This window comes from Gossypium hirsutum, chromosome D11 (assembly GCF_007990345.1).
Source record: "Gossypium hirsutum isolate 1008001.06 chromosome D11, Gossypium_hirsutum_v2.1, whole genome shotgun sequence".
Lineage (NCBI taxonomy): Eukaryota > Viridiplantae > Streptophyta > Magnoliopsida > Malvales > Malvaceae > Gossypium > Gossypium hirsutum.
Window position 1 is genome coordinate 26637465 of NC_053447.1, and position 25241 is coordinate 26662705.

Here is a 25241-nt window from a genome sequence, read left to right on the forward strand (position 1 = left end):
TGTTTTACATCCATATTCTTGCTTCATTTTACAGGTTCAGCAGATTTAGGTGTTTGTCTGCATACTTCCTCCGCAGGATTAGACCTTCCCATGAAGGTATGTCATTCTGGAGCTCCTGTTGAAGCCTTCTTAGGAAAAGAACATTTGCAGCGATAAACCTTTATCACTCACCGAACTTGTATTGTCTAGTAGGTGGTGGATATGTTTGGTTGTGGACTTCCAGTTTGCGCTGTTTCCTACTCTGGTAAACTTGTGCACTTATCATGCATGGTTTATTGGCTTACAATTTGATACCTTTTAATGCTAACGTCTATTACTATCTGCTAGTGGTTTGACTTCTGAAGCATTGACGAGCTTGTGAAGGTTGAGAAAAATGGCCTGCTCTTTTCATTGTCATCAGAGCTAGCTGATGAGCTCTTGGTAAGTGTTTTGTACTTAACAAAGACAATTGGTACTTGCAAATAGAAGTGGATGATGCACAACATCTTCATACAACCCTTCCTAGGAAACATGATAGTACTAGTTAAGCATCCATTCTCACCTAGATCTAGATAATTTGTTGGAGCACTATTGGATCAATTGAAAATTACTCCACTTGCAATCAATGTTGTAAGATTCGGACTGGTGGTCAAACCAGCTTGGCCATCTGTTCCCGGTTCAACCATGACAAAATAAAGAATTTCAAAATATTCTAGAAAATTTATAAAAAAGAAAAAATAGGAAAAAATATTAATAAACACAATAGATAAAGATAGAAACATAAACAATAAAGATAGAAACATAAACATTCATTTTATAAATTATAACCTCAAAATTAAATATTTAAACTAGATTCAATCTAGTTCAACTTGTTTTTTAACTGGTTTGATTGGTTTTTACTAGTTGAATCGGTGTTGGTTTTATGGAACCAGTGTCGGTTTTATGGTACCGGTTGGACTACTGGTTCACGATTCAACCATTCGGTCCGGTCTAGTTTTGATCACCATGCTTGCAACTGACACTTCATTGCAGCAAACTCCTCTTGTAGGTCGAAAATCTCATGATCTTAATTCACATCAACAAATTCCTTGAAATTGAACAATTACTCATGATCGCATCATGAGACTCTTGAATCATAGCTCCTTAGGCCCTATGAGCTAAACGTTAGGGGGAGTGTGTAGCAGTAACATCCCACATCCGTCAAGTATTAGGTTGCCTATGGTCTTATATTAAAGTTGGGTCCCTCCACCTACTACCAATTGGTGTTAGCTTGTGATTGGCTGTTGAACCTTATTATAAACTGGGACCAGAATAACTAATTAAATAGTTCGTTGTTATTTTGTGACTTACATTTCCTGAGACGGTTACAATGGCGGTTTCTAATATTCCTTGGTTTTCTATTTTACGTATCAACACTGGCAGATGGTCTGAAATCTCTCAAGAACGGTGCATTGGAAACAGGTTCTTCAGCAAGATGGGCCGCTGAGTGGGAAGAACATGCTAAGCCGTTAATATCAGAGGTTCTTTAACTCATCCTTAATCTTTTTTTTTTTGTTCTATTTCCCTTCACATTTTACTTCCACTTTATCTGATGTTTCTCAACAAACTGTCTTATTCATTTCTCTCCTTTTCCTACCATTCAGGGTGTATTACCCCTTTCAGCATGCTTTTTAATAAAAGACAGAAATGAAAGATTTCCTTTAATTTTCCCGTTTTTAATTGAATAAATGGACTTCAATTTGCAGGTTATATTCAGAAAAACTAACCTTAACTTCAGCCATCTTGTGTCAAAGCTAGCCATTCCAGCCAACTGCCTCGGCCACATATGTTAGTTTTTAGTCAAAGTGTTTGCTTCATGGGACATATGCTTACTCCAATTTTCCCAGGGAATATCACAACCCTTTGGTTAGAACTCTTTAGATTATAGTCCTTATATTTCCAAAATGACAGTAAGTTTTTATTTGTGGCAGCATACATATGATCGCATGGTTTGGATTTCTCATGTTTATAGGGTGTTTGACTGCTTCAATCCCTGAAATGTATTATTGTTAAATTGATATAAATACATGGTTGCTAGTAATTTGTTAGCAGCTGATCATAGTGGAAAAAATCACCCACGGCTCCATTTTAACGATCATTCAGAGTGATCAGCTTGATAGTGATTTGTTACCAATGTGTCATATTGTTGTTTGATCAGCTTGAACATCACGGTAAACTACTTCTCAACCAAATACACAAATCATTCTGCTAGTTGCCGAAGCTTGCCAGAGCAGATGAAAGTTAAAGTTTGCACAATGGATGAGCTCCCCTGCTATACTGAATCAGATGAGTTTGAATACAAAGATGATTGTGATAACTTGGATGAATATGACGAAGTCAGTGATTCATGTGAAACAGTTCCAGAAACATATCCAAATGAAGTGGTTATTGTTTCAGCAGATAATTTGCATAGCATCAATTTGCATAGCATCATTCATGGGGCTTGTCATGAACAATTTGAACAGATTGAAGAAAATGGGAAAATAAAACCAGGGGAGTCATCCAATCTTGGAGTAGGTAATGTAGAGTCACTAGTTTTCATTGATCCCCAATTCCCCCTACTAGCAAGGCAAACCTCAATTGCTACTGGCCTCACCATGGTAATGCTGCTGAATGTGCAGATATGATGAGCATTGCTGGGAAGGAGTCTTTGAGGGGCATGCGTTTTACATATGCTGTGGAAGCTGATGAAGATCCACAACCATGGCTAAAAGAGAAACTATTGACTACTGACGATTAGTTTAGTAACAGACAAAAGAAACCCAAGTGGCCTTTAAAATGCCCCAAAACTGATGGAACCCAATGAAGAATTGGATTTCTCTGCTTCTTTGAACTGTGTCAGTCTCCTTTACGTATGTGTTGAAAGGATTAATTAGATAGGTAGCTCAGCTGCTTCTTCATTAAATGAGTGTATTATGTTTACCGTACTTTAGATAGACATTAAATAGCTTAACTGCTCTCTAAATTCTTGATGTTTCTTTCCCCTCCTCTTTCATCCTTTTTTTGTAATATTTTCCTTCTTTATATTTTGTTTTCTTTATTCTCTCTTCCTCTGTTCTTGTACTTCGCGGATTCTCTCGCCTCTTTTCATTTTTTTCCTGTCATTCTTTTTTAGCTTTGTGTAACCACATGCAAAACACACACACACACACACACACACACACACACACACACAGACTCTACTGCAGAAAGATAGTTTTCTGTTTTCTGTGATATTGAAATCCCCTGCTTCATGGGAGAGTCATTTCAGGTATGAATCTTTACTTCAAATGTGTATTTGCCTTTTCATGTATTTTTTAGTTTCAGATCTATGCTTTTTTTTCTGTGAGTTTTTTGGTTTTCATCTTTAGAATAAGTTTGTCTTTGCCTTTTAATCTCTGTTTTAGTTTTCAGATCTATGCTTCTTTCCTTGTTTTTCAGTCGCCTTTTGTTTGAGTTTTTGGTTTTCAGCCTTATTAAATACTGTTTTGGTTCGTCTTTTCAAATCTATGGATGTTGGTGTCGTTCTTTTCCTTAACATTTGTCTTCTTGCTTTTTCATCTCTGTTTTGGGGGTGTGGTTTGTTTAGCTGGGTCAGTTTGTAGGTTGTTGGTTCGGGTTCGTTTTCTTTGTTTTGGGCCTTTGGGGCCATTGGTTTGGGGTGACTTGGGATAGTGGGCCTGTTTTTTTGGGCATGAATTTGGGGTTTCTGTTTGGGTCCTGTGGCTTGTGATAATGGGCATATTTTCATAGTTTTTTCTTTCCACAATTTCCTTTTATTTTTTTCTAACGTTTCTTTCCCCTTCATTCTCTCCGTGTGTCCCATTTTTCAATTTTTCCTCTCATTACTTTTTTAGCTTTGGGTAACCGACGGCCAAAAAAAGGCACAGACACTGTACAGTAATTTTCTCTGCCGTTTCTGTTTTTGTGATTCTTGGAATCCCTTGCGTCATCAGGTATGAATCTTTACTTGAACATTGTCTTTGCCTTTCTATGTTTTAACTTAAGATCTATGCTTTGTTACTTCTATATTTTGGTTTATTTTATGGTTTTTGATTTTCAGGTGTAAAAATCACTGTTTCGCTGTGTTTGAAATCTATCGATCTGGGTCTGTTTGTTTCTTTTTGGTTGTTTTATTGTCTACTTTCGTGAGAGAGAGAAGCCCTAAGTTTTCTCTTCCGTTTCTGTTCGTTGTGATTTTTGAAATCCCCTGCTTTATCGGAGACTGATTTCAGGTATGAATCTATACTTCTACTTTAGTTTTCTCTTCCATTTGCGTTTTCATTTCTGCTTTTGTTTCAGATCTTTGCTTTTTTATTTGTATTTCAGTTTGTTTTGATAAGGACTTCTTGTTTTCTGCTTGAGACATCAGTGTGAATTTTTTGTTTTTAGTTTTCTATATTTTGTGAATTTTGAAATCCCCTACCTTTGTTTTGTTGCCTTTTCATCTTTGATTTTTGTCAGAGATTTTGGTTTTCAGCTTTAGAGAAAATCTATTTCGTTCCGTATTTGAAACTATGGATCACGTTGTGGTCCTTTTTTTTTCTCAGGAAAATACTGTTGGGGCTTTTTTTTGGGCCTAAGTCATGCTTAGATTTGGGCTTATGTTACGCTTAGGTGTGGGTCTCAGTTTGGGCTTATGTTTTTTATTGTGGTATTGGGCTTGTTTCGTCTTGTAGTATTAGGTTTGGTTGTGTTCGAGTGGGTTGGATTGGGTTCGGGCAGTTTTCTTGAAATGCAAACAAATAAAAACTTTTTTTTGTTATTCTTCTATTTTTTGGTACATTAGTAATTTTTCTATTGTATTTCACCTACCCTTGCCATTTTGTTTTTCTTTTCATTACAAAGATTACAACTTACTCTGGATTAACGATAATATTATTATCTTTTGAGTGTATTTGCATTTGATGTCAAATTATTAGGAAAGTGTTAAAACAAAGTTTTCAAATAAAATAAAAATAAATGAATTTATTATCGACAATTTTGTGGGAAAAAATGTTTGACCAAGGAGTTTATTGATTTTATTTTAATATATAAATGAAAACTTCGTACACATTTTTACCAAGTATTTGACTTTTCATTTTTAATAAATTATCTTAAATACTTGTTTGTCATATTCGTTGGTTTTTTTTTAACGTATTACCTATTTTTCAATCAATGTTGGTTTTTTGTCCAAATATATGTTTGATACAATGATATCAAATAATCTTGGTTAAGAAAAATATTACTAATTTGGTGGACAATTGTTGAAACATTAGAATTAGTTTCGTTACAAGGCAAATAGATAAATTCCAGAATCGAAATCGCAACCTTTATTTTTTATATAGGCTTTTAGCAAAGCGACTATGATAACATCTCTGTCATCAAATTATTCTCTATATATAAGAACGCTAACTAGTTGACCGTCTTAGAGCCCAGTTGCTCACGAATTGAAGTGGCGAGTGAGAAAGAGCAAGGATTCACTTTCTTAGTAGCAATAATCAAATGACTACTTCAATTAAATAAAAAAAAATAACAACGCAATAATTCTATTAGTTTTAAAGTAGCAGACAAAATAAAATACCCAAGTCGCTTTCAAAATGGCCCAAAATTGGAGTCCAATGAAGAAAACTCGGGTTGGATTTCTTTGCTTTCTTGAATTGTGCTAGTCTCCTGTTCTTTTGTTTTGGTTTGGGTCGTTTTAGATTGTATTAGTGTTGGTTTAGGTTGTTTTAGGGTTTGGTTCAATTTTTTCTAGGGGTTGGTTCATGGTGATTTTGGGTGTGATTTGTGTTATTTCCTAGTCGATTTAAGATTGGGTCGGTTTGGATTTAGTATGGATTGGGTGTATGTCAGTTCAGGTATAGGTTGGTTTTTGTGTTGGTGAATTTAGGTTTTAGGGTTCGGTCATGTCATTTTGGGTTTGATTCAATGTCTTTTTGGTATCGTTTTAAGGTGTTTGTGGGTTCGGTTCGGGATTATAGTGTTTAGGTTTGGGGCTATGTTTTTAGTGTGGTGTCAGGCTTGTCCCGTTTTGTAGTGTCAGGTTTGGTTGTGTTTGATTGGGTTGGGTTGCGTTCGAGTCGTTTTAGGGTTTGGTTTAAGTATTTTAGGGTTATTCAACTTGTTTTAAGGTTTGATTTTGGACTTTTAGGGGCTAGTTTTGGGCTTTTTGGGTTTGATTTATGGTGATTTTAGGTTCGGTTTGTGTTATTTTCCTAGTTAGTTCGGGTTTAGTACAGTTTGGGTGTAAGTCTGTTTGAGTTTAGTATGGTTCAAGTTTTAGTCGGGTTGGTTTAGGTTTTAGGGTTTAGTTTAGGTTAATTTGAGTCTAGTTTAGTGTCTTTTTGGTATTGATTTAGGGTGTTTGTGGCTTCGGTTCGAGTGTAGGTCAGTTCGGGTTTAGTCGAGTTGTATGTAAGTCGATTTAGGGTTTAAGAGTAGACCAAATCCAAATAGGATGCCATACATACCAAAAACAAAATTATGATACTAAGATTCCATCACCACCTATCTATATTGGCTAGACCAAATTAGAGGTGCTTATGGGTCAGGTTGGGTCATTACAAAATTTTAGACTTGATTGTTAGGCCTAGGTTTGGCCTAAAAAGTGGGCCTAATTCTTCGTCTAAGCCCAACCCAGATCATAAATTTCAAGTCGAAGCTTGGCCCTTATTAAATTTTTTGTTCTTATAACCCTATAGAAGGGAATCGAGTTGAGTTAAAAATAAAAAATAATTAAATACGCCTACAAGAGACAAAGATCAAATGAAGAATCAAGAACAATAGTTCATAAGCTTCTAATATGGTCTGAAGTTAATGTATCACAAAACTCAAATGTAAAGCCAAGTTGATGCAATATAAGCCTCTCTAGAAAAAGTGATATGACAATAATAACTTTAGCATGATAAGATAGCCATTTTGAGGTTAGCAATATGCAACAGAATCTAATTTATACTCTTAAGAAGAGATAAAAATTATTGTAAAAAATAATATTTAGGCCTATAAAGGAGACAATGATCAAATGAAAAACTAACAATAGGAACATCTTATAGCCAAACAAATTTTCATAATATCATCTTCATTTCAAAAATTAGCAGATAAGGCAACTGCTGAAGTAAATAAGTCTAGACATGGTTGTTGCTAAAGTGAATTGCAATAGACTGTTACAATTCATTATCAATACATTATAATGTCTAAATACGATTTCATGTTTTATATTTTATAAAGTATGGAACATTAATTCATATAGTTTGAGATTATCAAAAGAAAAAATAAAATCAAGGTTCTACAATATCCAAACAATATTAAAAGCGGTAGCAGAATAACATTAAAAGTAGCAGTGGAACAACATTAAAAATAGCAATGATAGCACCAAAAGCAACTTGCAAAATGTAATCAACCAACCAGAATGCCCAAATTTAAAGTGTAGAAAAGGAATTAATACTTTAATTTGCCCCAAATGTAATAAAAGATAAAAAAGCAATTATCACTTTTGATTTGAGAATAAACTTATTATGATGTGCTTATCATGCTTTCTCTTATAGCTCGACTATCTTTCTTCGACATTGTGTCATTCAAGTTATTTTTAATGCTAATAATCAATCTAGCTAACATAGTTTGATTTTAGGGTAAATAATTTAAGCTAAAAATTAAAGTTACAAAGCTTGAGTCTTCAGAATTAGGATAATCCCATTTTGACCCTTAATAATTACCGTTATCTAAAAATTTAAATCACATGTAAATTAGTATGAATCTCCAACATCATACATCAATAAAAGTTCATAGATTTTGAGACACTTTAATAGTGAATTTAAGCTTTAAATAACTAGGAACCTTTAAATAGTGAATTCCAATACCCTACGACAAAAAAAAGTTCAAGCTTTAAAAAAAGTTGTTAACTTTAGTACAGTTGAAAAACCTTAAAATAATTCGGAATTCAAGCTTTTGAGACACTTTAACCGTGAATTCAAAACTTAAAATCCGTGTATCCCTCGTTCAAAGAATAGACCAAAGAAACAATCTTTAGTAATGAATTCAATATAACATTAGAAAAACACAAAACGATGCATTAAGTGATTGAAGAACGAAAAGAACTCATTGATTAATCAAAAAATTCAAGAAGCAAAAACGCTAAAAAAGAAATTAAAGGCTGGAGCAAAGGAGACGATAGTAATGAACGTTGGTGACAGAGGAAGCAATAGCTTCACTGGCTAGTCAACGATACATCACCTAGGAATTTTTGGTTAAAATAGAAACCATTTCGGGGCATTTGGGAGTAGTGGGAATAGTAGCTGAATACAACAACACTGTACCTTTGCCTTTACCACTATTCCCAAATGCCCCAAAATAATTTTTATTTTAACCAAAAATCCTTAGGTGGTGTTGTATCGTTGACTAGCCAGCGAAGCTGTTGCTTCCTTTGTCGCCAACGTTCACTATTATCATCTTTTTTGCTCCAGCCGTTTTTAATGTCGCCAGCATTCACTATTGTCGTTGGGTAGTTTCGTTGGTGGATTACATATTGTAGGTTGTTTCACTGTTGTTTTTAGTATTGTTTCACTGCCTTTTTAATGTTGTTTCACTACTGCTTTCAAAATTTTTCCGTTACTGTTTTTAATATTGTTTGGATATTGTAGAACATTTATTTTATTTTTTATCTCTTGATAATCTCAAACTATTTGAATTAGTGTTTGATTCTTTATAAAATATAAAACATGAAGTCGTATTTAGACATTGGTAATGAGTTGCAATAGTCTATTGCAATTTACTTTAAGCTTGAGTTTATTTTTTTATAATAATTTTGGTCTCTTCTTAGAAGTATAAATTACCTTAAAATGACTACCTTATCATGCTAAAGTTGTTACTGTCATTTCACTCTTCTTAGAGGGGCTTGTATTGCATCAGCTTGCCTCTACATTTCAGTATTGTGATGCATTGGCTTCAGACCAAATTAGAAGCTTATGAATTATTATTCTTGATTATTCATTTGATCTTTGTCTCTCTTGTAGGCTTATTTAATTATTATTTATTTTTAACACAATTTTATTCTCTTCTTTGGGGTTATAAGAACCAAAAATCTAATATGGGTTGGGCTTGACATTTATAATCCAAGTTGGGTTTGGACAAAAAATTAGGCTCACTTTTCGGGCCGAGAACTAGCAATCGAGTTTAAAATTCTATTATGGCTCGGTTCGACCCATGAACACCTTTAATATTGGCCTTATATGATTTTAATATTACCATAGGTATATTATGAATAAAAGTATAATCATCAATGTATTTCACAAAGGTTTTTCCTTAAGAATATGGATCATGTATAAGAATGTACCCCATAAATTCTCATTCTTTTCAAAAAAAAAAGACTTTACCTATCATTTAAAAAGAATGGCTACTAGAATTTGGTTGAAAATTTTCTCCTTGTGAAAATGAAAGTTTTAAAATGCAAAAACCGAGCAACAAAATTTATTCACAGATGCAGAGGTAGCAAGTGTACACCCCAACCTATTGCATGCTCGTACAAAAATAAACTCAAAAATATATAGGAAGGAATTTGCTGCAGTAGTGTGGGATAACTCTGGTCAAGACTCATTTAAAAATCATAGAAAGCTTGATAAATAAGAACTATTAGGAAAACAACCATAGAGCCAACAAAACTCATTCACACATGTAGAAGTAACAAATGTAAATACAACTACATGCCTGCTCACACAAAAATAAACCCAAAAATATGAAGAAATTTGTTGCAATAGTGTGAGATAACAATGGTTAAATCTCATTTAAAAATCATAGAAAACTTGATAAAGAATCACTGGAAAACAACCATAAAGCTTCAGAGGGAATACAATATTGGCAAGGTCTTTGTTCTTAAAATAAATGAAGAGGATGTCATTCAAGTATTCTGTGCATTACATCCATTCCTCCCCCACCCACCCCAACCCAACCTAACCCAATAATTCTTTTTCCTAATTTAAATGGTAAAGAAAAACAACTAATTTTGTCTATTCCTTTTTTTTTCTCTCTTTTAAAAACATTACTCATAAATCACTTGAGCTTTTGAAAACGGTTATTCTCAACCTCTTAAGCAATTAATAGAAAGAGCTAATTAGTGGTTAATATCTTCTTCAAACTTTTATACACCATGATGGTACATCAAAATTTTTGAAAGATAGATTCCTCCGAAAGGATTCTACAATTTTTGGTGGAAACGACACACCAACCGTCAGTAGTAGTTAAGAGTAAGACTATTTGCTCTAAACAATACAGAAAACAAAACTTGGGATCCCATTAATGGAAAATAAAACCTCACCTGCACTATAAAGGCATCATGAGGAGGAACTTTGAAGCAAAGAAACGAAAGAAGTATTACAAACTTAATGATTGGCTTCATTAAGAGCATCAGTGGATAAATTATCTTCAGTAAGCTATGAAAGTGCTTTTGCCATTGTATCTCCGAATTAATTAAAAAAATTAAACAATAGAATTTGATAGCCTTGTAATAATGCCTTAGCCCAATGATATTCCTCCGGACAATACCATTGTGTGAATATGAATAGATTCATTTATTTAACTAATCTTTCTTTGTAACAGAAGCTCTTCATGGCATTTACAAAAATAAAAATAATGTTTTTTTTCTTTATTTATAAGACATAGCCAAGCCACCTAAAAATAATGTTTTTTTTCGTGTGTTCTCTCAATATTTCTATTATATTTAAGACATGTCAGATAAGCATGTCATTACATAGGACTAGTATACACAGATAAATAAAGTTTATTACTTTTCTGCTTCTAGTGATAAATCCTACTCTAAGAAAAAGAAAACACAATACTTATTTCCCATTATACTTTTAATACTGGGCTAATTTATAATATTTAGGGTGGGTTTAGATGGGCGATTGAGTGCGGTGCGGTGCGTTTAGCTTATTTTTTGTCTCATGCTACAGTATCGCTACAGTATTTAATCTCACCGCCACCGCTGTTTTTACACTAAACGCAGATAAACGCATCGTTCATCCAAATTCACATTTATTTTCCAACAAAAACTCATTCACACATGTACAAGTAACAAATGTACACCCAACCACTTTTGCCTATTTCTTTCTTTTATCTCTCTCTTTTGAAATTGATTTTCAACCTCTTAAGCAATTAATAGAAAAAGTTAATTTGTGATTAATCTCTACTTAAAAAATTGATACACCATGATAGTACATCAAAATCTTAGAAAGACAGATTCCATTGAAAGAATTCTACAATTTCTGTTGGAAAAGACAAAACAACATTCAGTAGCAATTAAGAGTAAGACTATTTGTTCTAAACAATATACAAAATAACACTTGGGATTTCTCTAGTGGAAAATAAAAGCTCATCTGCACTATAAAGGCATCAAGAGGAGGAACTTTGAAGCAACGAAACCAAAGTAGTATTAAAAACTGAATGATTGGCTTCAGTAAGAACATTAGTGGATAAATATTTATAGCTTAGTAATAATAATGTTTAACTATTTTGTTTAACGAAAGCTCTTCATGTCATTTGTAAAAAAAAACTAAAAATAATGCTTTTTTTGTTCACTTCTAAGACATAATCGTGCCATCTAAAACAATATGCTAATACTACTATGGTAGTGTAATTTAGGGTTGCACGATTGTGTGGTCAGGCCGTCTAACTCACTGTGGTCGTAGCTCATGATACAACGTTGCTAATACTACTAATTCTCAACTATACGAACGAGCAATTTTCAAATAAGATAATAAGGGTAGATGTATCAAGTGAATTTTATTATTATTGGTGTTCGACATAAGTATCCCCTATAAGTTGCAGTATATATGCTCGAGTAGTGCAAATCTTCTCTTCCTCAGTCGCATTGCTTGATAATGTTTCGAAGTTTGCCTTCAAATAGGAAAATTTTGAAGTTGTAAACACTTCACCATCCTCGGAAGAGTGTCCAAGCAAGTCCTTCGCATTATCAACCACAAGGAGCCATAGTTATAGTATGACATCTTCCAATGTGATGTTGCGCTCACCGCACATCCAGATCAATGCAACTGATCCAAATTCAGCGACGTCTAGGTAGGGCATAATCTGTTGGTCCAGTCGGTAGCTCGAATCATGGCCACGCAACCTCAACATGTAGTACGCACCTTAATTATATTAAATTACAATATTAGTTAAAATTTCTCAATTTAATAAAAATTTATGTCCAACTTCACATATATACTATGGAATAAAAAATTAACACTTTTTTACCAACACATGGATCATATTTGTTGTGTGATCATTTGCTTTAATCAAAGAACGCATCTTGATATTTACAGAAACAATTATAATTTTAATTATCGACTTAATAAATAAATAAAATAAAGTGTGAAATAGCTAACTAAAATCAATATATTAAAAGAAAATTAAAGCTCACACTCTGTAATAGCCCGATTTTAGGCTTAGTCGGAACAGTGGTTTCGGGACCACAAATCCGACCAAAAAAAATGTAATGGCTTGAATTTTCGGAGGTGTTGGAACGGTGATTCGAGATCACTAAATTCGACAAATGGGTAGAAAATATTATTAATTTAGTAAGTATAAGTTAAATATGAAGTTAGGAAAATTTTTGAAATAGTGAATAGTGCACTAGAAATAAATATTAAAATAATTAGAATTGAAATGAGGTATCAAGACCTCGGGGATTTTAAACTGAGCCATAAATATTTTTATAAATATTTATGGAGTGTTAAAAAGTTAGTATTAAAGTTTCGTTAAGAAATTTTAAAGTTCCGATAATTAATTGAACAAAAAGGACTAAATTGTAACAAATGCAAAATTTTGGGAAATGATTAAATAGCTTAAATGATAAAAGGAAGAGGGCTTAAAAGGCAAATAGACCCAAGGTCTATTTGGGCTGGACGGCAGAGGCATGAAATCAGCAAGAAAGTAAGGAGAATTAAGGGCAAAATTGGAAAATTGCAAAATTTGCTTAATAAAGTTAGGACCCAAGTGGAATTATCTAGATTTCTCTTCATTTTTCTGAATTCTCATCAGCTAAAACACCATGGAAGGGCTTCTTCAAGCTGGTTCTTCATATTTTTATTACAAGTAAGTTCAATTCTTGACTATTTCTTGAAATTTTTGTATTTTTATGACTTTTATAACTAGGCCCACTTGTTAAATCCATTAGTTTTTGATTTTATGAAAGAAGTTGAAAGTTGATATGAATATGTGCTGGAAGTATATGATTATTTAGCATGAAATTAGAGCTTTAAATTGTTCATATGCTGATTTTATTGAAAGAATTGAATAGAAAGTGAATGTTTGGGACCTAATAGTAAAAGAGTTTGAAGATAGAGTTATATGTGGAAATTCTGAATTTCAATATTTGTGTAACAACTTATAATGTCTAGTAAAGTACTAATTGAGAAAATTAGATTAATTGAGGGGTTAATTGAGAAAGGACCGAATTGTATAAACTGTGAAATTTGGGGCAAAATGGAAATCAACATTTTGCACTAAAGCAGTTTTGGACAGCAGCAGTAGTGTAACTTTGAAAAATCACCAAAAATTGTAGAGATTGAATTAGAGGATGAATAAAATATGAAACTAAAGCTTATTGAGTCTAGTTTCTTATAAAAGAAATGACGTGAGCAATGGAATTGTAAATCATGAGATATAATAGATTTTGTGAGACAAGGTCAGAATGAATTCGGGTTCCCCTGTTCTGACTTTGGAAAATCATTAAAAATTGTACAGAAATGATTATGAGTTATAGTTTATATGGTTAGAATCCTTAATGAGTCTATTTTTAGAAGAAACAAGCTAAAACATCATCCGAATTCTGTACAATGAGATAATTAATTTTTAGTGAAGAGTGGTCGGAACTGTCAGACAGCGAAACAGGGGAAATTTTAAAGAATAAACTGTACTATATGGCTGAACCAAAAATTCTGAAAATTTTATGGTATGAAGATATGTGAGTCTAGTTTCAGGGAAAATTAACGGATCTTAATTTGGAGCTCTGTAGCTCCGGATAAAAATAATTTAGTGACTCTGACTCGGATAAACAGCTTTGAATATACATGTTAGTGAGTGTTGAAATTATGGTTAATGTTGTTTAAGTGTGTTATACACATTAAGGATGTGGAATGGAGAGGAGGAGGAGGAAAATTGGGAAATATATGAATGATTCGTGTATAAATGGTCATATGTTTGATTATAACTCATAAACGATGAAATATGAATGATGCTTATTTTTGTGCATTATTGGTCATGGTTTAAGCTCATGTGTGAAAATAAAGTTTCATAGTATGTGTGTATGGTATATTCAGTATATGATTTGGCATGAAATAATACCATGAATGGTTTATGAATTAACACATGTTGGTAAGCCTGATATATGAATAAATGATCAAATTGAGCGGAACGCCGGATTTGAGTACTTCTGATCAAGTGACAAAGTGATAAGTGGTAGCTTTAGCTACACTTATCTGATCAAGTGACAAGTGAAAAGTGATAAGTGATAGCTTCGGCTATACTTATCTGATCAAGAGACAAAGTGATAAGTGATAGCTTTAGCTACACTTATCTGATCAAGAGACAAAGTGATAAGTGGCTACACTTATCTGATCAAGAAACAAAGTGATAGGTGGCTACACTTATCTGATCAGGGACAAGTGATAAGTGATCATACGTAAGACCATAGTTATACTATGGCAAAGTGAAAGTGAAGTACTCAATTTTTCGTGACCGTTCCCTAATTTGATTAAGGATGGTAAGTGACAAATGGGCCCAAAAGAATTAAAGTAAATGGATAAGTGGTAGTGAATTTATATCAGGACGATGTTGTTATTCAAACTAAAGTGATATTTTCATTGCTAAATTGAGAATTTCATAAATGTGTTATTGAATGGTATAATCAATAAACATTGAGTTAAATGGTAAATACGTATTAGTTTTGAATTTGATGTCATTGAATTGTACATGAATTAAATGGAAATTGCTAGTGATATGATTTAAATTATGAGCATGAGAAATTGCGAATTGAATGAAATGGAAATGAAGCATTAAATTGCATGAGTATGTATCGGGTCTCGCAGGCCCTAATTATTATGATTATAATATTTTGAGGATATATTGTGAAAAGTTATAGAAACATGTTAATTATTTTGAAAGTTTTAATTTTGATGAAATTTTATAACTCGGTTAAATACGTTTACAAGTGTATGTGTTTTGGTAATGCCTCGTACCCTATTCCGGTGTTGGATACGGGTAAGGGGTGTTACACACTCTCTTGGTTGGATAGGCTAAATAAATATATTTCAGAATTATTTATGGAAGGAAAATATTTTAATTTTTTTACTATATCCATCCGCATCAATTTCATAAATATATAAAAAATTAATATTTTTAATTTAAAAATTATTACAAATACTATATAAATATTCCTGAAAGCACAAATATTAAATACATTTTTTTCTTACTTTTTTTTCTTTCATTAACTTCAAATATGATACCAAATTGATTCATAAATTACCTTATATATAAATAATTTTTAAATACATCATTTTAAAAATAATAATTGAAATAATCAATAAAATAAAATAACATTTACATTTACATATTATTTGAGTCTGTTATCAATCCTAAATCAACTTCTAACAAATCAATTCCATTAAAATATTATTCTACAAAATGAAAAAAAAAAGTCTTATAAACTATAATACTACTAAAAGTTTAATAATCTAATAATAATCTATTTTGAAATAAGTACAAATCATATATTTTTTAAAATTTATAACATAGTTTAATAATCTTTAATCTTATCTCCTCAAACCTCCAAACAAACACACTTTTCTCCTAAATTTTTTTCCTGGCTGCTATTTTTTTTTTGTTTCTATAAACCTATTGTGTGGGGGTTGGGTAACCAAACCAACCCCCTTTTATTTTACAATTAGAAAAAACGTTAAAAAATTCAAAAATCGGCCGAAATCGTAACTAAAAAGATATTAACTTATTTCGATGTTGTCTGATACATCGGCGATACTATTAAAATAATAATTTTTTATCGTAACCTGTATTCATATAGCCATGCGGCATATTTTTTTTTAGAAACTCATAAAAAATTCTTTTTTCTTAAGCAGAGTTATCATTAGTTAAATAATTGTGGGCCGATTATTCGAACGATATCACTTTTTACTATGGAGAATGCCTATTTTTGTAAATAAGGGCCCATTTATTCATATTTAGTAATTATTTATTTTTTATATTATTTAGGTAGAAAAACCCATTTTAATTTATGCATTTTGAAATTAGTCCAGCTTATTTCAAATAAAACACATCCATGATTTACTGAGAAATAGATTCATAGAAGCTAGTAAAATATATTTCCTAAAGTCTATTCTAAAATTCTCAAAATCGAGCTTCTCGCAACAACTCTGGCCCAGTCTTGTCCAATTTTCATCCTCCAATCCCTGCCTTCAAGCTTCCAACAGATCAAACCAAAGAGCAAAATTCTGATTAAGGTAAAGTTTGAAACTTCAGTCATCTGGTTTTGAGTTAGGGCTCGATTGATGTTATCTATTCTCTGCCTCTTCTGCACTCACTTTGTTATGTTTGATTTTATGTTTTCGATCCTATTGCTTGTTACTCTGTTTGATCCAATTTTTTAAATGGTATTGGTTTACAAACATAGCGGAATGCATCGACATTATTTTCTTTTATACTGTTATTAGGGTCTGCGATCTCTGATATGAAATTTGTTAACACTGCTATTGAAGTCTTTAGCGGCGGACGGTACAGCTACAGCCAATAGTGGCTGCCACTGCTATTTAACCTTGAAACCTAAAAATTTGAAAATTTTAAAAGGTAGCTGATTTTGTTGGATTTACATATTGACTGCATATTTGGCAGGGGAAAAAAGAAGAAAAAATGGGGAAGAGGGGAAGAGCATGTGTGGTGGTTCTAGGGGATCTTGGTCGCAGCCCTCGTATGCAGTATCATGCCCTCTCCCTTGCGCGTCAGGTGTTGCAGTAATTTTCTTCTTTATTCTGGATTTACGGTTTTATTTCCTTGAGATTTTTTGCTTTAATATGCTTGTGTTTTTGGTTGAGCTGAAACGTTTATTTTAAGCAAAATGGAGTTTAGTTTTGACAAATTTCTTGCTCAATTTGTTATTGACACAATAATGTTTTTTTTTTATTTGTTTGCGTTATGGATTCATCATGTAATATTATAATTGGTATTGGCATGAAGGATAACCATCATCATGATAAAATGTTCATTTAATATTTGGTTTTATTACTTGCCTTTTATGTTGGAGGCAAAATAAATGAGTTTAAATACGGAGACACATTAGCATTTTGAAGAATGAGAAGTTAAAATGTTAAACTTCCTTCTTGGACAAAAAGTGTCGCAGTTTAGATTCATATTAAATAATTATATTAGGATTGATGATTTGTTTTAGTCTTTTAATCTTTTTCTAGGTACAAAGTCTTTTATTAATTTTTAAGTAATTATATTTTGCTTTCTACCATTTTCTTTTATTATTTATTAGTAAAGTGTATCATTTAATAGCAAAAAGCAAACTTAGAAGATGAATTACCATGTGGAGCCTAAGGAATTGGTTTGTGCAGGGATACTTATACTAAAGTAGAAAAGCCAGTGTGTTGGTTCTTCTTGTTCATTTGTTTTGAACAGAATGAATACCCCCAAACTATGTTTCTATATTATTTTTATAGTACTTAATTAATCTTCATAGGAACAAAGCTTGACATAATCTATAGATTTGACATATCTAGGCATTAAGGTAGCAATGGCTGGCACAAACATTTTGCTGGTTATGCCTCTCTATATACTTTGGAGAAGACTGTTGACTTTCTCTCATTCTTTATGTTACATCAATATTCTACTATGGTTACCAATCTCTTTGGTTCTTATATTTTCCTTCAATTCATGCCTAAGCCTTAGTGGATAAGCCTGAACCATTTCCATTGTTTTTAGAAGGTTTAGATGAAGAAATTAGTTATGATAAAGATTGGTTTCTACTACTTCTAAGCTTCCATACTTTCAATTGTCGTGGTTAAAGGAAATTTTCTGTAAGGATAGTTCCTGTAAATTAGCCCAGTATTGGGAAATAAGTACTGTGTTTTTTTTCTTTGTGTAGGATGATTAGTACTTATTGATATGCAATTTTTATATGCCAAAATAGGCATCCTCTACCTTCCAGTCCTCACAGATTTGCCACACTCCAGAAGTAGAAAAGTAATAAACTTTATTTATCTGTATATACTAGTCCTATGTAATGACATGCTTATCTGACATGTCCTAAATATAGTAGAAACATTGAGAGGAAACACAGAAAAGAAAGCATGTTGTTTTCGGTGGCATGGTTATGTCTTAGAAATGAAGAAAAAAACATTATTTTTATTTTTTATAAATGCCATGATGAGCTTCCGTTAAAACAAAAGAGTTATTAAATAAATGAATAAGCTGTTCATTCTTCTCCTTATAATTGATTTCGCAGGCATCCTTGGAAGTGGACATTGTTGCTTATGGAGGTATACCTTTCTACGGAATAATGAATTAAATTGTACACCTTTTTTTTTTCTTTCCTTTTTCCTGCTATGGAATTTATACTTTATAGTAAAATTTATAGGATAGAATCGTGTATACTACTTAACAGCTTTCAATAAGAAAAAAAGTTACGAAAATTTTCCTGTTTGATGGAGATTTTGTGAACCCAAATTTTACATTATGCACTATATACGAAAGATTATTCTGTTCGAACACTAAATTTAGATAGACTATCTTAAGAATTTCTTATATTAATAAATATACTAATTGAATGTGAATTTAAATGTTTTGATAGGTTCCGAACCCCACTCTGCTGTTATAGAGAATGAATCTATTCATATTCACACAATGGTATTGTCTGGAGGAATATCGTTGGGCTAAGGTATTATTACTAGGCTATCAATATCTATTGTTTAATTTTTTTAATTAATTCGCAGATACAATGGCAAAAGTACTCTCATAGCTTACCGAAGATATTTTATCCACTAATGCTCTTACTGAAGCCAATCATTCAGTTTGTAATACTTCTTTGGTTTCTTTGCTTCAAAGTTCCTCATCCTGATGCCTTCATAGTGCAGGTGAGATTTTATTTTCCACTAGAGAGATCCCAAGTTCTGTTTTCTATATTGTTTAGAGCAAATAGTCTTACTCTTAACTGCTACCGAATGTTGTTGTGTCTTTTCCACCAAAAATTGTAGAATCCTTTCGATGGAATCTGTCTTTCAAAGATTTTGATGTACTACCATGGTGTATCAAATTTTTAAGTAGAGATTAACCACAAATTAGCTCTTTCTATTAATTGCTTAAGAGGTTGAAAATAACAATTTTCTAAAGCTCAAGCGATGAGTGGCAGGCTTATGACTTATGAGCAATGATTTCAAAAGAGAGAGAGATAAAGAAAGGAATAGGCAAAAGTGGTTGGTGTACATTTGTTGCTTCTGCATGTGTGAATGAGTTTTTTTGGCTTTGTGGTTGTTTTCCTAGTGGTTCTTATTTATCAAGCTTTTTATGATTTTTAAATGAGTTTTAACCAGAGTTATCTCACACTACTGCAGCAAATTTCTTCCTATATATTTTTGGGTTTATTTTTGTATGTGCATGCAAATGGTTGGGGTGTACACTTGCTACCTCTGCATGTGTGAATAAGTTTTGTTGCTCAGTTTTTGTATTTTCAAACTTTCATTTTAACAAGGAGAAAATTTCCACCAAATTCTAGTAGCCATTCTTTTCTAATGAAATGTAAAGTTTTTTTTTTTTTGAAACGAAAGAGAGTTCCTATGGTACATTCTTATACATGATCCATATTCTTAAGTAAACACCTTTGTGAATTACATTGATGATTATACTATTATTCAAAATATACCTGTGGTATTATGAACATCATGTAAGGCCAATATGGATAGGTGGTGATGGAACCTTACCATCATAATTTTGTTTTTGGTATGTATGGCATCCTATTTGGATTTGGTCTATTCCACGAGGTAAAACTCTTTTGTTTTATTTGAAGTCACTGCTTTCCCAAGTTTCTACCTTAGACCTAGGAGTCGAAAGTCTAGTTCTCACGTGAAACTTTGTAATGTTCTGTAGTTTGTCATGTCTCTCTTAGCATCTTATAATATCTCCGTGGTTATCAGTATCTTGTTTTTTAGTTAGCTGTTTTTTCTCCTCATTGTCGGTTTTAAAGGTTGTAGATGCCTAATTTTTCATTTACATAAATTTTGCTAGGTCTTGCTCTTTCATTGTTTTAAGAAATTCCTTTTTCTCCCTCTGAAACAATCTTGATATTTCATCCATTTGTATAGAATCCTCCTTCTGTTCCAACATTAGTGGCTGTAAAGTGGGCGAGCTCATTGAGAAAGTCGGCATTCATTGTTGATTGGCATAATTTTGGATATACCTTACTTGGATTGTCTGTGGGAAGAAGCAGCCCATTTGTCTCAATATACCATTGGTAAGTTATAAGCCTCCTGTTTGGTATTGTCAAGAGGACCTTTCTTGAGCTGTGCAATGGATGGATCTGGTTTTGAATTTTAAGCATCTGCTTAGGTTTGAGAAGCATTATGGGCAAATGGCAAATGGTTCCCTATGTGTAACAAGGGCAATGCAGCATGAATTAGCTCAAAACTGGGGAATTAGGTAAGATTTCCAGCTCATTGTTGGTTAATTATTTTCATTTTCTGATGAAATGTTATGGGAAAATGTCTAATTATATTGCATGTGGTTAAATTTATAGAGCGACAGTCTTATATGATCAGCCTCCCGAGTTTTTTTGTCCAACTTCACTTCAGGAGAAGCATAAGGTGAGGTTCATGTTATTGAGTTCTCGTAAAGGTTCGTGCTCTAAGATTTATTTTGTAATGGAGTTCGTTCCTTAGTTGTTTTGCAGATTAAATAGGTATCTTTGTCACCCTCTTGGGGTTCGAGATTGTGTAACTGCTAGTAAGTCTAGTAAATAATCAAATTTATTTTGATTAGCAGCCTTAAAGAACACTTTTGACTGATTTTACCCATCATGCAGCAACTACAGGAATTGGGGCAGCTGACCAAAATGAAACATTATTTACAACTCTGGTTGACACTGACATCTTGTTGAAGCCAAATAGGCCGGCTCTTGTTGTAAGCAGTACAAGCTGGTGAGACCATCCTCCATGAATGCCCTATTTGCACTTCTTGCGCTCCATATTTCTTCTTTTCTTTTGATTCTTTGTTGTACCCTTAGTTGCTCTTGCCTCATTAAACTTTTACCCAGTAAGAGTGATAACGGAAAGAATATTCGAATAGATGTTAGTCTATGGAATATAAAAAATGCTCAAGTTGACAAGTTTTGTTCTTGAAACTTACTTTTTGCATGATATCTTTTTTTTTAATATGTTGCTGACCTATGGTTTTTTCTGAGTACTTCTGATTGAGATTATTTGTGTTTTGGTTGCTTTAGATCCTAGATGGAAGAAGTTTATTTTCTGTTCTATTTTAAGATTACTTAATTTCTCACTTTCAACATTTTTTATTCTTTTATTGAAGTATAGTTATGCTCACTGTAGAAGTTTCTCCTATCCTATTTTAAGATTATTTAATTGAACCATTTCCTCCCTTTTATTCAAGTATGCACATGCTTATTTTTGCGTGGTGAGTATTTATAAATCTATTAAGTGATTCATTCTCGAGAATAACATCTTTCCAGGACACCAGATGAAGATTTTGGGATTCTATTGGAAGCCGCGGTGATGTATGATAGACGAGTTGCTGCTCTACTGGATGAAAATGATTCTGCTGATGAAGGGGTCCTCTGGAAGGAGATCTCTGGTGGAAAGCAATATTTGTACCCTAGGTTGTTGTTCATCATTACAGGTAACGGTACTGTATGTCCCAGAAGCACCTGCTTCTGTGCTCCATTGTTTCTTAAAAATTTCCAATATTCATTTAGGCAAAGGACCTGAAAAGGAAAAGTATGAAGAGAAAATAAAGAGGCTAAACCTCAAACGTGTTGCATTTCGTACCATGTGGCTGTCAGCTGAGGAATATCCATTGCTTCTTGGTACGATATTTGTAATCTATTTTCTCTTCCCCTTAGTTCATTCGGAAGAAGGGAAATGTGCTTCATGCTACCTGTTTTACATCCAAGTTCTTGCTTGATTTTACAGGTTCAGCAGATTTAGGTGTTTGTCTGCATACTTCCTCCTCAGGATTAGACCTTCCGATGAAGGTATGTCATTCTGGTGCTCCTGTTAAAGCCTTCTTAGGAAAAGAACATTTGCAGCGATAAACCTTTATCACTCACCGAACTTGTATTGGCTTGTAGGTGGTGGATATGTTTGGTTGTGGGCTTCCAGTATGTGCTGTTTCCTACTCATGGTAAACTTGTGCATTTATCATTCATGGTTTATTGGCTTATAATTTGATACCTTTTAATGCTAAAGTCTATTACTATCTGCTACTGGTTTGACTTCTAAAGCATTGACGAGCTTGTGGAGGTTGAGAAAAATGGTCTGCTCTTTTCATCGTCATCAGAGCTAGCTGATGAGCTTTTGGTAAGTGTTTTGTACTTAACAAAGACAATTGGTACTTGCAAATAAAGGTGGATGACGCACAATATCTTGATACAACCCTGCCTAGGAATCTTAATAAACACAATATATAAAGATAGAAACATAAACATTCATAAACATAAACTAGCTTCAATCTAGTTCAACTTGTTTTTTAACTGGTTTGATTGGTTTTTACTAGTTGAACCCTTGTCGGTTTTATGGTACTGGTTGGACTACTGGTTCACGATTCAACCATTCAGTCCAGTCTAGTTTTGATAACCATGCTTGCAACTGACACTTCATTACAGCAAACTCCACATGGAGGTCGAAAATCTCATGAACTTAATCCACATCAACAAACTCCTTGAAATTGAACAATTGATCTTATCATGATGACCCTTGAACCATAGCTCCTTAGGCGCTATGAGCTACACGTTAAGGGGATTGTGTAGCAGTAACATCCCACATCCGTCAAGTATTAGGTTACCTGTGGTCTTATATTGAAGTTGGGTACCTACACCTACTACTAATTGGTGTTAGCTTGTGATTGGCTGTTGAACCTTATTATAAACTGGGACCAGAATAACTAATTAAATAGTTCTTTGTTATTTTGTGACTTACATTTCCTGAGATTGTTACAATGGCGGTTTCTAATATTCCTTGGTTTTCTATTGTACGTATCAACATTGGCAGATGCTCTTCAGGGGATTTCCAAAAGAATGTGATGCTCTGAAATCTCTCAAGAACGGTGCATTGGAAACAGGTTCTTCAGCAAGATGGGCCACTGAGTGGGAAGAACATGCTAAGCCGTTAATATCAGAGGTTATTTAACTCAGCAATCTTTTTTTTTTTTTTGTTCTGTTCTATTTCCCTTCATATTTTACTTCCACTTTATCTGATGTTTCTCAACAAACTGTCTTATTCATTTCTCTCCTTTTCCTACCATTCAGGGTGTATTACCCCTTTCAGCATGCTTTTTAATAAAAGACAAATGAAAGATTTCCTTTAATTTACCCATTTGTAATTGAATAAATGGACTTCAATTTGCAGGTTATATCCAGAAACTTGAACTAACCTTAACTTCAGCCGTCTTGTGTCAAAGTTAGCCATTCCAGCCAACTGCCTCTGCCACATATGTTAGTTTTTAGTCAAAGCGTTTGCTTCATGGGACATATGCTTACTCCAATTTTCCCAGGGAATATCACAACCCTTTGGTTAGGACTTTAGATTATAGTCCTTATAGTTCCAAAATGACAGTAAGTTTTTATTTGTGGCAGCATACATATGATCGCATGGTTTGGATTTCTCATGTTTATAGGGTGCTTGACTGCTTCAATCCCTGAAATGTATTATTATTAAATTGATATAAATACATGGTTTCTAGTGATTTTTTACCAGCTGATCATAGTGGGAAAAAAATCACCCACGGTTCCATTTTAACGATTGTTCAGATTAATCAGCGTGCTTGTGATTTGTTACCAATGTGTTATATTGTTGTTTGGTCAGCTTGAGCTTCACGGTAAACTACTTAACCAAATACAGAAATCATTCTGCTACTTAACAATGTATGAGCAGATGAAAGTAAAAGTTTTAGGGGGAAAGTGGGAGGGAGTAAAAATTTTGGGAGAAAGTAAAGAGGTTTGGGAGTTTAGGGTAAAAATGTAAAATATTATAATTTGGTATTCGGTTTATTTGAATTATTTGAGTTATTCGAATTTGAAAACCAAACTCGATTTGAACTCGAAATTTGAAAAAAAATTGAGTTGACTCGAATAATTTAATTAATTCGAATAACTCGATTTGTTTAATTTGAAATTTAAATTTTTTTTTATTTTTTCGAGTCAAATCGAGTTTTGCTCACCCTTAGTTTACATATGATGTGGAAGTTGATGAAGATCCATAATCATAGGTGTAATAACCCATTTCAGTGAAATCAAAACAGTGGTTTCGGGACTACAAATTCGAGATAGAAAGAAAATTTATTTTAATATTATTTTATGGTCTACAGTATTATAGAAATACAGTATAAAAATTTTGTTAAGAAATTTTACCTTTTAATGTCTAAATTGATGAAAAAGATCAAATTGCATAAAGTGCAAAAGTTGAATTCTAGTAGCTAAAGGTATCAAATAGTTATGGAATTTAAAATTTGAGGTCATTATATGATAAATAAACCATTTAGAGGAGTTAGTAGATAAGGATGATTATTCATCATTGGAATTTAGTAAATTATTAAGGTTAATTTTGGAAAGTAAATAATAAAATGATGATAAATAAATAAATAAAACAAATTTTCATCATCTTTCCTAAAATAAAATATGGATACCCTAGCCATGGAAGCTTGAAGATAGACAAGCTTATTTTGCTTAATTAGATCCGGATAGACCTAGTACGAAGTTGGATCGAGGAAAAGAAAAAGTATCGGATTAGTAGCTTACAAATCTACGTATACTTGTCGAGGTAAGTTCGTGTAACTAAATTGTATATTTGTATGTTTTGAATTGAATATTGTTATGTGTGTAAAATGTGTAATTGCCATGTAAAATACTGATCACATATCTGACAAGTATAGAGTCTTATTTGAACCTTAGAAATTTGATGCATACAAATGACATGTCATTAAGGATTCCTGATTGGTTGTTGTCCTGCATGTGTTGCAAATACACCACAGCTTTCACGAGCTTCCCG

At 32.8% G+C, this 25241-nt stretch overlaps 1 protein-coding gene across 14 annotated transcripts; it reads left to right on the forward strand.

Annotated features, from left to right (window-relative positions):
• Positions 1–326: 326 nt before the first annotated feature.
• LOC107900527 (UDP-glycosyltransferase TURAN) lies at positions 327–23993 on the forward strand. 14 transcript variants are annotated; one of them, XM_041103947.1, is made up of 23 exons: positions 333–420; positions 1402–1499; positions 1725–2535; positions 2640–3268; positions 3855–3953; positions 4061–4232; positions 16377–16478; positions 16867–16977; positions 18479–18512; positions 18824–18879; positions 18966–19106; positions 20331–20479; positions 20575–20664; positions 20762–20828; positions 20904–20967; positions 21047–21161; positions 21710–21876; positions 21953–22063; positions 22170–22231; positions 22328–22380; positions 22481–22556; positions 23247–23375; positions 23604–23993. In XM_041103947.1, exons 8-23 carry the CDS (start codon positions 16885–16887, stop codon positions 23625–23627), a joined length of 1431 nt encoding a protein of 476 aa, XP_040959881.1. In that variant the 5' UTR covers positions 333–420; positions 1402–1499; positions 1725–2535; positions 2640–3268; positions 3855–3953; positions 4061–4232; positions 16377–16478; positions 16867–16884; the 3' UTR covers positions 23628–23993. The 14 variants fall into 14 exon arrangements, with proteins under 14 accessions (XP_040959885.1, XP_040959881.1, XP_040959886.1 ...); XM_041103952.1 differs by having other exon boundaries at positions 1725–1884; positions 2177–2535; positions 2640–3953; XM_041103953.1 differs by having other exon boundaries at positions 1725–1806; positions 2177–2535; positions 2640–3953.
• Positions 23994–25241: the final 1248 nt, after the last annotated feature.

Bases quoted from the DNA above. Each gene is read 5' to 3' on its own strand.
- LOC107900527 (XM_041103951.1), top strand. From the start codon at position 16,885: ATGGGGAAGAGGGGAAGAGCATGTGTGGTGGTTCTAGGGGATCTTGGT. The intron at 18,513-18,823 runs GTATACCTTTCT...ATGTTTTGATAG, and splicing joins GGACATTGTTGCTTATGGAG to GTTCCGAACCCCACTCTGCT. The intron at 21,877-21,952 runs GTAACGGTACTG...ATATTCATTTAG, and splicing joins GTTGTTGTTCATCATTACAG to GCAAAGGACCTGAAAAGGAA.